At 40.6% G+C, this 12,949-nt stretch overlaps 1 protein-coding gene across 2 annotated transcripts in view; it reads right to left on the bottom strand.

Moving 5' to 3' along the window:
* The window catches only part of LOC132208605 (ral guanine nucleotide dissociation stimulator-like 1), a 39,041-nt gene that overhangs the window by 16,023 nt on the left and 10,069 nt on the right, over positions 1 to 12,949 (bottom strand). Inside the window, exons 4-8 of one of the 2 annotated variants that reach the window (XM_059644073.1) lie at positions 12,657 to 12,737; positions 10,226 to 10,303; positions 7,878 to 7,955; positions 5,826 to 5,912; positions 5,092 to 5,169 (exon numbers count right to left, since the gene is read on the bottom strand). In XM_059644073.1, the coding sequence (XP_059500056.1) occupies positions 5,092 to 5,169; positions 5,826 to 5,912; positions 7,878 to 7,955; positions 10,226 to 10,303; positions 12,657 to 12,737 (402 nt within the window). The remainder of the gene's footprint in view (positions 1 to 5,091; positions 5,170 to 5,825; positions 5,913 to 7,877; positions 7,956 to 10,225; positions 10,304 to 12,656; positions 12,738 to 12,949) is intronic. The other variant, XM_059644074.1, reaches the window with a different exon arrangement.

Genomic DNA, 12,949 nt, shown 5'->3' with positions numbered 1-12,949 from the left:
GGAAGCAAAACATGTGGGGGAGAAAAAGCTTCTAATTCTACAAATGTCAATGCAATAGATTAAAGTTGGAATATGGGGTCATCGTGCTCACACAGGAGATGAGCTGCCATCTTGAACTGCTGCAGTGCACATGGCAATGGTGATCCTGCTGTGCCATCAGAGGGGGGCTGTGTGGCACTTTGACCCAATGATGAAGAAATGACTGTCCAAGTTAGAATTACGCTGGCCATGGATGGAAACTGCAAGTTGGCCATGTTTCCAAGTTTTCTTCTTTGTAGATTGCACAGGTAAGCTTAAGGCTCACGTATAAAGTGATTTCACATGTGTCTGAGGTTACTTATTACACCAGCAGGACCTCTTCGTGTTTAGAGTTTACTAGTAAAGAGAAAGTGAGCTTTAACAAAAAATCTTCTTTATAAAAGTCAAATGGGACAAATCAGATGAACAAAGAAAAACACAAGGATAATGATGATTTGTTTGCGTTTGTTCTGGGAGTTGCATTGCCAGTACTTGGATACCTCGGTAACATGGATAAATTGGGTCTAGTTGCAGGTGAATAATGAAATACTCCAACATAGTCAGCTTTCAATTCACTTATTTTAACTGTCTGGCTAATACTGAGAGGCCACGTAGCATTATTTCACAGGTAAATCAATGGTTACTTTTTTGCAACAAGACATCAGCTGCACAGAGAAGTCATCACATCACTGAAATCGAACCCTTTGCACAGAAAAACTCCCCAGGGCACTTCACAGCAGATTAACCAGACAAAAACCGACAAAGGAGGAGATATTCAAACAGGTGACTAAATATTTGGTCATAGTGACTTTTCATGAGTTTCTTAAAGGCGAGAGATGGTGATGTCTAGAAGAAGGAACTATATATCTGCAGGAAGTAGCACTAACGGTGGTGGGCTGATGAAAAAAATCAAGTAGTACACAGCACACTGGACGTGGCAGAACAGAAAAGTTCCAGGCAAAGTTTGGGACCTAAAATAATTCCAGACTAAAGCAAAATAAGAACATGAAAGGATGTGAACACAAGAATTGAAAGTTTTTTCGAAAAAAAATCTAAAGTTCAGACATTGGTCAACCAAGAGACAACGTGGGCCAGCAAACATCAGAATGATGAGTCTTGTTGTGAATTAGGAGATGGACTGAGTTGCAGCTATGGTCTATAATGCAGTAGGTAGGAGAAAACTTTGACTTTCCAAAGACTCCAAAAAGTAAACATTTGTTTGATTAGCATCGCCAATTTACATGGAACATTTTACGCTGAAAGTGCTGTTCTAGTTTTTAATTTGGAATTTCTTTATCTGCAGCCCTACACTGAAACCGATGATCACCTATTTGAGCCCGTTCATAATAGATCATGACAGCACAGAAATTACATGGTGTGAAACATTACACACAGACATTGGGGCTTGATTCAGACTTCACCAGCTCCATTCCTGTTAAACAGTGGTTGGTGTAGGAAGTGCTAGGCAGCCACAGTGCCATATGCAGCAATAGCCTCTTGTTGTTTGAGAAAGATATACGACTTAGAAATAGTTCACACTGGAGGGGCTATTTTGACTTCATCTGCTTTCAGATCAGTTGGCATAGGTTGTACTCTTTTGCAATGATTCAAAAACACAGCTGGCCCATACTGGTAAGGTGCTGTATGATATTAACTAGTGAACATGGCAAATTTTGAAATGAAGTGACTCATTTTGGAAATGTCAAGAGATTGTTTTTCAGTGAGGTCAGAAGAATCATGAAAAGCTTGATAAAAGGTGAAGTTTTTCATCAGCTTTTTACAAAATGGAGAAAAGCATACTGTGCATTTCAGATTTTCGAGTCTCAACAGCTGAAACCATGGCTGGTAACAACAGGACAAACATAATCTGGGATAGGCAAAAAAGTGAAACTGGACAGGAAAAAAGAGAAACGTCCGAAGCGGACACAAGGAAATTGCAGAGATGGAGGGACAAGGCTGTGGAAATGTTATTTGTTATGTTACCTCTCGGAAACAGTGACTAACTGAAACACACTGGAAACATGACCTAAGGAAGTTGCCTGGGCTCATTTGGTCCTGAATCATTCAGAAATGCCTAGGTCACATTACAAACACTCGAACAGTAACCCTCCAAAAATATATATAAAGAAAAATCAATTCAAAAGATCACAAAACCAAAAAATTCCATTTCCTACTGAAAGCCTTCATGGCTGGGAAATAAGTTGCTGAGCTAAAGAGCCTCTACCCTGCTGACAATATGGTAGAACTTAATTAGTACTGTGCTGAGTCCAAAATTTGACCCAAAACACTTTTCTGTCGTCCCACTAGAATTAAAGTCTCTGTTTCCAATAGATTCATTAACAAGTTACTACATCCCCACCGAGTAATCTGAAACCTTTAATCAGCTGCAGTGTACAACATCATTTCATTTAATTACTCATTATCAGCCTTCCACCATCTAAAAGGATCATTTCCTAAAGCGAGCACAACATAATCTTAGATTCCAATGGCACTGGAGAGAAGTGTATTCTTAAAGTATTAGAGCGTTCCAGAATTGAAATAATTATGTACGGGTGCACTTTTGTCTTTCTTTTCAATTCTGGCCACTTGCGCATCTGAGATTAATTGTTTCACCGATGACAACTTCACTGGATAGATTCCTGCCTCTTCTGCCCTCACTCAAGATGTTCCTTTAAAACCATGCTTTTACTCAACCCCTCAATATCTGTGTTTTCTTCAATGTCAAACTGACAGGTTGTAAGCTACTATTCTGTAGAAAAAGAACTCAACCCAAAAAACTTGAATTTAAAAGGAGATTAACATACCAAAAAACATACCAAACCAGCACATTACTTTCATGAGGATTACACTGTCCTCAATCGGGGATCAGGATAATTTAGGTTCCTTTATACACTTCATCCCTATATGTCTCTTGAGACATTGGCACAGGAATATTGTGAAATTAATCAGGACCAATTTGGTATCCACAATTAGCTGTGTTCATCCAGACATGAATAGCTAGGTGTTGGAGAAAAATGTCCGGATAACCACCAAGCCCTATGGCTTAGATTTCTAAAACTTTGTTTCATTTACCCAAAAAGACAACTGGGTGGGTTAGAGTGAATAGCAATGCACAAGGCATCCCAACTGTGTTCTGAGTTAGTAGGTACTGCTGATGCTGCAGTCTGAGATAACAAGGTGTGGAGCTGGATGAACACAGCAGGCTAGCAGACTAGGGGCTCAGGAAAGCTGGCATTTCAGGTCTGGACCGATCTTCAGAAAATTTCTGGTGGAGGGCCCAGACCCGAAACATCAGTTTTTCTGCTCCTCTGATGCTGCCTGGCCAACTGTGTCCTATTTGTTTGATTAACGAGAGGGATTTTTCCTTTGCTGCATTTTTCATAAATTGTTTGAGCTTTATTTCGAACTTCAGTGCAGCCCAGTTGTGAACGCTTGCTATTGCATCTGAAGTAAAAATATTCCATGAAAATCCTCACTCCCTCAAATTGACCATTTTTCTCAATGCAATACTGCAAAAATTTGCCTTTGTATTTGCTCACAAGTAATTTTTCTGTGCTTGGCCCTTCAGGCATTGGCTTTCTTGATTGTAAAAACGACAAACAATATCAACTCAAGAAAACAAAATAAATGAGTAAGCAAACCATGTACAAAAGAAAATAAATCACTGTATATATAAAGGTAAGAATCTCAAACTTTAAAGTCCCCAAGTCCAGTCCAGCACTCAAATCTATTGGATAAATGTTCTTTTGTCTTAATCAAAAAGCACAGAGTTTAATCGAATGGCCAGACAAAGAAGAATAATCCCATCTTTAACCCCATGCAGCCAAAGTGTCATGCAGGGCAGCATGGTGGCTCAGCGGTTAGCACTGCCACCTCACAGCTCCAGGGTCCCGGGTTTGATTCCAGCCTTGGGTGACTGTCTGTGAGGAGTTTGCACATTCTCCCCATGTCTGAGTGAGTTTCCTCCAAGTGATCCAGTTTCCTCCCACAGTCCAAAGATGTGCAGGCTGGGCGGATCAGCCGTGTGCTAAATTGCCCTTCGTGTTCGGGGAATGGGTCTGAGTGGGATGCTTCAAGGGACAGTGTGGACCTGTTGGGCCGAAGGGCCTGTTTACACATTGTAGGTAATCTAATCTTATTCAGAGCAGTAAAACAACCTCAGCAATCTGGTACAGCTCAAAAATAACTAGAATTCCAGCTAGAGATGCATTTGTGCGATGCTTTCTACAGTCAAATATCTTTGAAAGCACTTAGTTTACAAACTTCAAACATGAAAAATCATTTCACAAGATCATTTGGATTTCATAGATTCAGGAAGTATTAATTCAAGATCGATTATGTGCAAAATGTACAACAGCAGCACGGAGTGGGAGGTCTACCAAAGTCAGGACACCACAAACAAACCACTTGCCAAGTATCTGACTGCTCTAGATAGCGGTATCATTCGGTTTCAACTATTCACAGGAAGTTTGCAGGATAACTTCTAATAAAGTGGTGTGAAGAGGAAAACCATTCCTGCAATAATGCATCATTATCACAAACTAGACTAATGACAATCTGAGATAAACAACCCCAAAAGCGTGATCATGTAGGACAAACAATTCCAAAAGACAAAGAATTTTGGATGATTTACACTGAAAAATATAAACAAGCCAATCTCTGGGAATAATGCAATCATTGGACATGCAAGACAAGCAGCTTCTTTAATGCAAAAACAGAGTTAACATTTTGGGTCCAGCGACCCTCCCTCAGAACTGGAAGGGTCACCCGGACCTGAAACATTAACTCCATTCTTACCTTCACAGATGTTGCCAGAAATGCTGAGCTTTTCCAACAACTTTGTTTTTGTCCCTGAATTGCAGTGTCCGTGATTCTTTCAGTTATTATTTAGCTTCTTGAATGTGATTGTTATGGGTTGGAGTGCCGTTTGCCATCCTGTTCTGGGTGCCTCATATCTTCATGACAAAGGCTCTACATTATTTTACAGGTCTTTCTGGCTCTCCAGCAATTCTTCTCACATTCTTAAATTTCACATTGAAAATACAATTTCACTACATGTCAAATCAAACTTACATTTTCATTAGTGTTTCCTTTTCTGCAGGACTGAAATTATATTCTTCTAGAAAGCTTGATCTGTTGAAGTCTATGCTTCTGCAATTGATCATAAACCACAAAAGAAAAAGCAAATTAAAATGGTGTTTGGGTCTACAATTGCTTGCCAGCCGTAAAATAAGAAATGAAGTCTCAAAATTCAGCATCCTAAGCCGTGATCAGCTAACTTTATGAAACAAGGTCACACTCTAAATGTAAAACTGCATAAAATAGTGAATACCTTCTTTAAATTTCCTCAGGAAGTTTACCAGAAATGCCCTTGAGGGCCAAAGCAGCTCACCAGCAGTGGTGGTGGCTGGTGGTAACAGGGGAAAGGAGCAGGTGCAAGGAGTGAAGCCACTTCTTCAATAGCTTACATTTGCTACTAGTCCAGAAATTTCAGTCTGAGATAAACTCAACACCTTCACACGCAACTGCTGCTTGTGCTTTGTATTGCTTGTTCCTCAGAATTAGGGAGAGAATATGCAAAGAACTCAGAAGCTGTTTCTTCATCGATGTGCCATGATCTGGAATGATATCCGAGTTTTTGTTTCTGTGGTATGTCTTACAGAGTCATACAGCATGGAAACATCTCTGCCTTCATGAAGAGATTTCTGATAATTCAACCTATGGCCACCAGCTCTCCAGCCATTCCCTTTACACACTACTGTATTGCAAATGAAGCATAACATGGTCACATTTTGGATCAAACTCACTTCTTGACTGTCGCTCCCTTCTCCGGTGAACTTAAATTCTGAATTTCATCAGAATTCGGACAGTGTTTGGACTCAACACTTTCACAGCTGCAATTGAACATCAAGAACAATTTAAAACACCTCAAGCAAACCCTTTCATCTTCAGTTAAATCCATTAAAATACCCATGAAAATTGAAGATTCAGAATGACAAGCCTCCATCAGATGGTTTTATTAAACAGGTTACACACCAGATGGTGAAGATTTCTGAGTCAGCATAAAATGTTAGCCCATATGCTCCCCAAGTATTCTTGCTTGAGACTGGGATTACAGTTCCTGTGATGCTGTCCCGCCAATAAGATGAATCTAGTTGCTGGATTTATCCACACACTTTTGAACATAAACATAGTACATGTTGTAATCCTCCAGTCCTCTGATACCACCCCCTGTATTCAAACAGGATGAGGTTGTTGTGCAAAGTGCCACTGCAGCCTCAAGCTATTTTTTTTCTTTCTCAGTATCCTCAGTTGTCTACAATTCACTTCCTTCTGAGTTACCAACACCAGGGACAACCAGCCGTTCTAATCAAAGCAGAAATTGCTGTAAAAGCTCAGTGGCTCAAATTACTCAAAAATATTAACTCTGCCTTCTCGCCACAGATGCTGCCAGACCTGCTTAGCTTTTCCAGCAATTTCAATTTTCGTTTCAGTTTTCCAGCATCTGCAGTTGTTTAATGTTCACATTTCTAAAATGCTGTCCAACCTCAGCTCATCCTTGTCTCAACTATTTACTTTTCATCGTGAATTGGGCATCAACTTCTTCTGAATAGTATCGCAGCCAGGCCCTTACCTCTGTGAAGATTAAACAGTGATTTATGACCATTAGCCCCACTTTCGCTACCCTTTCACTGCTCACAATGGAGGACGACATTCGGATTCCCTTTTAACATTAGCTGCCAGCATCATTTAGTTCAACACTTCCCTTCTGAACTACTTATAATTAACTCGGTACACATTGGGGTCATCAATAATCCTCATCATTTGTACCATTTGCCACTCTCTCCTGCTTGTGGGAACATTCTGACACTGTCACTAAACAACCTCCTTCTGTAAGACAGACTGCTGTTTCATTGCAGTTTTGCCTAAACTTGTGTTGAAATTTACTTGCTGCAAACGCCTTCTTGCTCCTTTTGAAGTTGGACCTCCTCCAAATCAAAATTATTCTGGATTGTTCCTTCTTCTCTTCTGTAGCCAAAATAAATATCTTATGATATGGTGCTTCCTGAAATGATCCATGCCTGATATTCGATATATAGTGTGTGTGTGTATGTGTGTGCACAATAATTATAGAAGTGGTAGTGCAGGTTGAAGATCTCATCAGGATTCTGAACTTTAAAAATTGGAGCATTGTATGAAAAACAAATATGTTCTGACTAATCATGATTAAACAAAAACCTCCTGATTTGCCCTCAACTCTGGTATTTACCAACCACACTTCAGGAAGGGATTTGAGAGGGTGCACAAAACAGTCACAAAAAATATTACCAGAGATGACAAACTAGACAGCCCTGTGGAGAGGCTGAAGGAGCTTGGGCTGCTCTTGGAGAAAACTAAGAAGTGATTTTAAAAGTGTTCAAAATCATAAGGGATTTGGTTAGAATGGATAAGAACAATCGGTTCCTTGTGACAGAAGGCTCAAGAAGAAAAGGACACTGATTTAAGATGATCAGCAAAAAGAACCAATGGTGACAAGGATTATTTTTAAAATAGCATCATTAGAAACTGGAAGCTCTGCCTAATAGTATGGTGGATGCAGCTTCAATTGAGGTCTTGAAAAGTGAACGACAATTTTCTAAAGGAGAGCTTTCGCAGTGTTACACAGTTAAAGGACTTCGGACTGAACGTCGGCAAGTCCCTCTTTGAGAGCTGGTACAAACATCAAATCATTGTCTCTGGGCTATTACCATTTGATGGCTGTGTAACATTGCACAAACTGCTAGCTCCCCAGCTATTTCCTACTGCTTTGTCATATTTTGAATAATGATTCACTTTGTCATGCATGCAATTAAACTTACTGAGCAATTATTTCGCTGGATCCTGAAGAACCACAACTTCCATTTTCCTCACCATTTGCACTGTCAACATTTCCAGAACTGCAATTGATCAAAGAGGACAAATTAAGTCATTCAGAACAGGCAAACTCGTCCAGAATTAAATCCAACAACAAAAAATCACAGTCTTGAGAGAGGGGTTCTTTTGACTTCCACAGGATGCCCACAGGCCTTCATACTGAGGCAGTGCTGGGGTGGGGGTTGGAAGAGACAGAGCAGGGCAATAAGGAGAGAAAACCATTTCTTCAGAAATTCACCCTTGTTGAAAGCCGTTCCTGCGCTGTGGAAGAACTTGATACTGAAAGACAAGCAAAATTCAGCCTACCATCGAAAAGCTTTGAAAGCTTTCTGCTAATTCAACATTATCTCACCTCCCAAAATAAGCCAAACATTGTCGAAGCAGTGAAGCAGTTGCTTCATGTGATTGCTATTCTCTGGCTTGGTGCTCACTGCACTGCCAATTGGGGTATCTTACTGAGGCAACCCTGACATAATCCTACAGCAAATCCCAACAGTTTGCTTTCACAGTATTAGATCCCAAATACTGAACAACAGGTTTAATCTGTCATCACATCAAATTTACTTGTCAATTACTCCTTCAGTTTCTCACAAACTTAGGTTTCCACCCACTACACAGTGTGACATGTCAACATTTTCACAGCTGCAACAGGTCACAAAACACCAAATAAATCATTTTACTTGTGCATGTGATCACATTTTTAATTACTGGCACTCTTATCAACATTGGGATTTTTGGCTGTGAGGGGGAGCCAGTGGGTAGATGGGGTGTAAAGATGTCAAATAAAGAACCTCTGCACTGGGACAGACAATAAACATCCCAAAAGAGAGGATTTAAGTTTAACTTCCTCATCTCTGACAAAGAAACTCAAGCCCTTTACAGAATATTGACAATTCAACCCTCACAAGCACAGCTTGTAACTCATAGTTTGATTCGGAGCACTGATGTAGGAATTTGTCATTGCTCAAATTCACTGAAGCTTAAGGTCAGATTAGTCACCAGTGGCTGTTTTGCTGAAAAAAAAATCATTTTTCTTTCCTGCTCCTTTAACAGTTCTGAGTTTCCTTAAAGACCTGGACAGAATAAACTCAGGATTAATTCCAGGTCTCTGACTTCGGAAAGCGCCTGACTCGATGGATACAAATTGCAGATGGCCAACTTTGATAATTAAAAATGCAAATTATTCAATGGCAATATTGTATGGGAGAAATACCAAAGCTCGGACACGGGGAGCAGGTCACATTCTTAATTGTAGAAATATTTCTTCAAATGTCACAGACGTTTGGAGGACACTTCAATGAACTTGGAGGAAGTTTGTGGGGAGGGTGTACCTGAGCAGGAAGGAGGAACACAGAGAAGTGCTGAGGTTGGGGTAGAGGAGATTAACCCATTTCTTTAGCAATTTTACCAGAGCCACATTGTCCAGAAATATAACCTCAATATTGATCTGAAAACAATTTCCCATTTATGTGTTTTAGATGCTTCAATGGTGATGCTATCATTTCAGACAACAGTCTCTGTTATAAATTTTCTAGGGAGGCAGCCCAGCAGACACTTTAATGTGAGTGCTATTGTCTGGAGTGGCATTCATCACATTGCACTAAAAATTTTGAAGAAATCAATGATTCTCCATCATTCCTTTTTCACACTGCTGCATTCCAAATGAAGCATCATGAAAACATATCAAAATTATTTCCGATCAACCTTGCTTCCTCATGGTTACACAGATGCCTGGCAAACTTTGATACCCACCCACCCGACAATCTATACAGCCAAAATATCTGCAGCTGTAAGTGCACATGAAGCACAAATTAAGAAAAGGATTTGCATCTACAAATGACTTGTAAACATTGAAAATAAATTTTGATTCCCAAAATGCTCAGTATTTCAAGTCCCCATTAGGTCAAAGTCCACATGAATGACTACACTAGATGGTTTGCTTTCCAAATTTTCAGAGAAAATATGTAGGACACTCCAGTTACATAGGCTGGTGCATTTGACGGGAGGTGGGAGGTTTCACAGTTTAGCATTGTTGCAAGTTAGACCACAAGGTCTGGATGTTGAGGGCCAATCAAATTTTCACTGAACATTTTAAAATGTTTTCTATGGATCAAAGGCTGAAATGTGTCATTGATTTAATTACTGGCAATGGCCTCGGAGGGATTAAAGCTGTTTCTTTAATGTGACTTTTATCGTCTCGAATGGTGACATAATCTCTCAAGAGCTACTATATTCACAGCAATTTATTTTCATGTTATGTATTACGAATGAAGCACAGAAGGATGAAACTTACTTTGAAATGTCTGCAGTCGCTTTCGGTGAACTTGGTTCTTCATCTTTCTCAGAGTTTGGGCCATCAAAGGTTTTGGACCTGCAATTAGTTAAGACCATAAGACCATAAGACAGAGGAGCAGAAATTAGGCCATTCGGCCCATTGAGTCAGTTCTGCCATTCAGTCATGGGTGATAAGTTCCTCAACACCATTCTCCTGCTTTCTCCCCATAACCCTTAATCTCCTTGATAATCTGTCTCAGTTTTAAATGTACTCAATGACCTGGCCCCCACAGCCTTCTGTGGCAGTGAATTTCACAGATTCAACACTCTCTGGCTGAAGAAGTTTCTCCAAATCTCCAATTGAAAAGATCTCCTCTTTATTCTAAAAGTGGGCCCTCGGGTCCTAGTCTCTACTACCAATGAAAGCATCTTCCCAACATCCACTCTGTCCAGGCCATTCAGTATTCTAAAAGTTTCAATTAGATCACCCCTCATCCATCTAATCTCCAATGAGTGTAGTCTCAGAGTCCTCAAACGTTCCTCATCTTTTAAGCTTTCCATTCCCTGGACCATTCTCATGAACTTCCTCTGAACCCGTTCCAGGGACAGTGCATACTTCCTGAGATATGGGGCTCCAGTCTGTACGCAGTACTCCAAATATGGCCTGACCAGAGCATGATAAAGCCTCAGAGGTACAGCCCTGCTGTTACATTCAAGTCCTTTCAAAATAAATGCCAACATTGCATTTGCCTTCCTGACTATATAAGGCAAAAATTAAAGACATTGTAAACAAGCACTTGCACCCAGAAATGGCTTCCTTACAAAATGAACATTGAAAAATTTCATGTGGAATCCATAAGACCATAAGATAGGGGGGCAGAAATAGCTCATTTGGCCCACTGAGTCTGTTTTGCCATTCGATTCTGGCTGAGCTCTTTCTCAAGCCCAATTTCCAGCCTTCTTATCGAAACTTTGATCCTCTTATTAATCAAGAACCCTTCTCTCTCTCTTTCTTGAATAGACCTAATGACTTGGCCTCGATGGCTTTCTGCAATATTTTCCTCAGATTAGCCACTCCTTGACTGAAGAAATTCTTTCTGACCTGAGTTCTAATGGTTGGTCTCTTCACTCCACGACTGTGCCCGCATGTCCTAATCTCTCCTACTCGTGGAAACATCTTCTCCGTTCCACGTGCAATCCTTCCAGGCCTCTCAGTATGCTGTAAGTTTAAATGAAATTCCATCCCATCCTTCTAAACTCCATCCTGTACAGAACCAAAACCCTCAACCACTCTTCAAATGACAGGCCCTCCCAAGTTTTCAAGTACTTATCAACTGGATTTGTTAAACAGGCAACATTTCTGATGTATGTAACTACAATAGATCGAGATTTGTTTTTCCCCCTCCAAGCTTTAACTGGTGGTTATACAAGTGATTGTGACTGAGTCTGGAAGAGTAGCTGGGGGGAAGCTGCAAGGAAGAAGGAATTTCACCTTTCACACAAGTTTTCAGAACACCACGGTCTGTTTATTTTTGGGCAATGGGGGAGGTGGGGCATGTAATAACACTGGAAAGCAGAGAGTTAGAGAGTCAAGTTGTTCAATACGTTTACCTGCATTGCATAGTCCAATGTTTGGAAAAGAAACATTCCAATAAAGACCGTGTGTAATGCATGCCCAATTATTCACTGGCAATTAAATTGGAGGCGGGAGGATTAGGATAATGGCATGGAGGGAGTTTACCACCGACACATTGCAAAGCTATGTTGACATGGGTCAGTTCTCTTTGACACCTGGACTCTCCTTGACTTCTAAGGTCTGCCTCCCTCATTTCCCTGACGGCGCCCACCTACACAACCTCAGTGACAATCAGCATTAACAGTTGGGCTGAGAAAGATGCTGATCTGCCATCCCTTTCTCTGGACCAGCAGCTGTCAAAACTGAGCCAAACCGTCAACTGGTGAGTAATGCCGGCAGCAATCTCTGTATTGGTCACCGCTGGAATCGGCCAAGGCCTCCAGGTTTCAGATCCAGCAGAAGGCCTGCAGCATGAACCACAAGCTTCCATCTAAAATTTCTTTTTACAACACTAAGAACAGAGCAAATATTAGAACAGCCAACTGTTTCTTTAATGTAAAAAAAAACTACGGACGCAGACAATCTGAAAGAAAAGCAAACGTTTCAGGAGAAACTCTACAGGTTTTGCAGCATCTACAGACAGAAAACTGAGTTCAAGTGAAGCCAGGTGACACTTCTTCAGAGATGTGAAGTTCGGAACAGGGGAACCTCAACTCAAAGCGTCCACTCTGCTTTCTCTCCACAGATGCTGCTCAGTTTCGGGAGACAGCCTCTACGTAATGCTCCTGAAAATGCCAGACCTCCAGCAGTTGCCCTTCACATAGTTGTATTCTGATTAAAGCATCATTTCCTCACACATTGGATCAATACTTACTTTCTGATCTCAGCAAATGTCTTTGGAGGATTTGGATTTTCAAGCTCCTCACAGCTCAGAATGTTAGCATTGTTCCCGTTGCTGAAATTAGTTGTGAAAAATGTCATTTTAAACAAACACTTGTACCCAGTAATTCTTAGCTCATCGGCAGTTTCCTTTGTATTCCTTGTACTCTGAATAAAGCAAACCTTAACCACTTATTGTATTCAAACTTACTCTTTCATGACAGATTTTAGAGTGCAAGGTTTCCCATCTACCTTGTAGTCTGCACTTTCAGGCGATCTGCAAATGGT

Source organism: Stegostoma tigrinum, unplaced genomic scaffold (genome assembly GCF_030684315.1).
Source record: "Stegostoma tigrinum isolate sSteTig4 unplaced genomic scaffold, sSteTig4.hap1 scaffold_49, whole genome shotgun sequence".
Taxonomy (NCBI): domain Eukaryota; kingdom Metazoa; phylum Chordata; class Chondrichthyes; order Orectolobiformes; family Stegostomatidae; genus Stegostoma; species Stegostoma tigrinum.
This window is presented reverse-complemented; position numbering and strand designations above follow the sequence as displayed.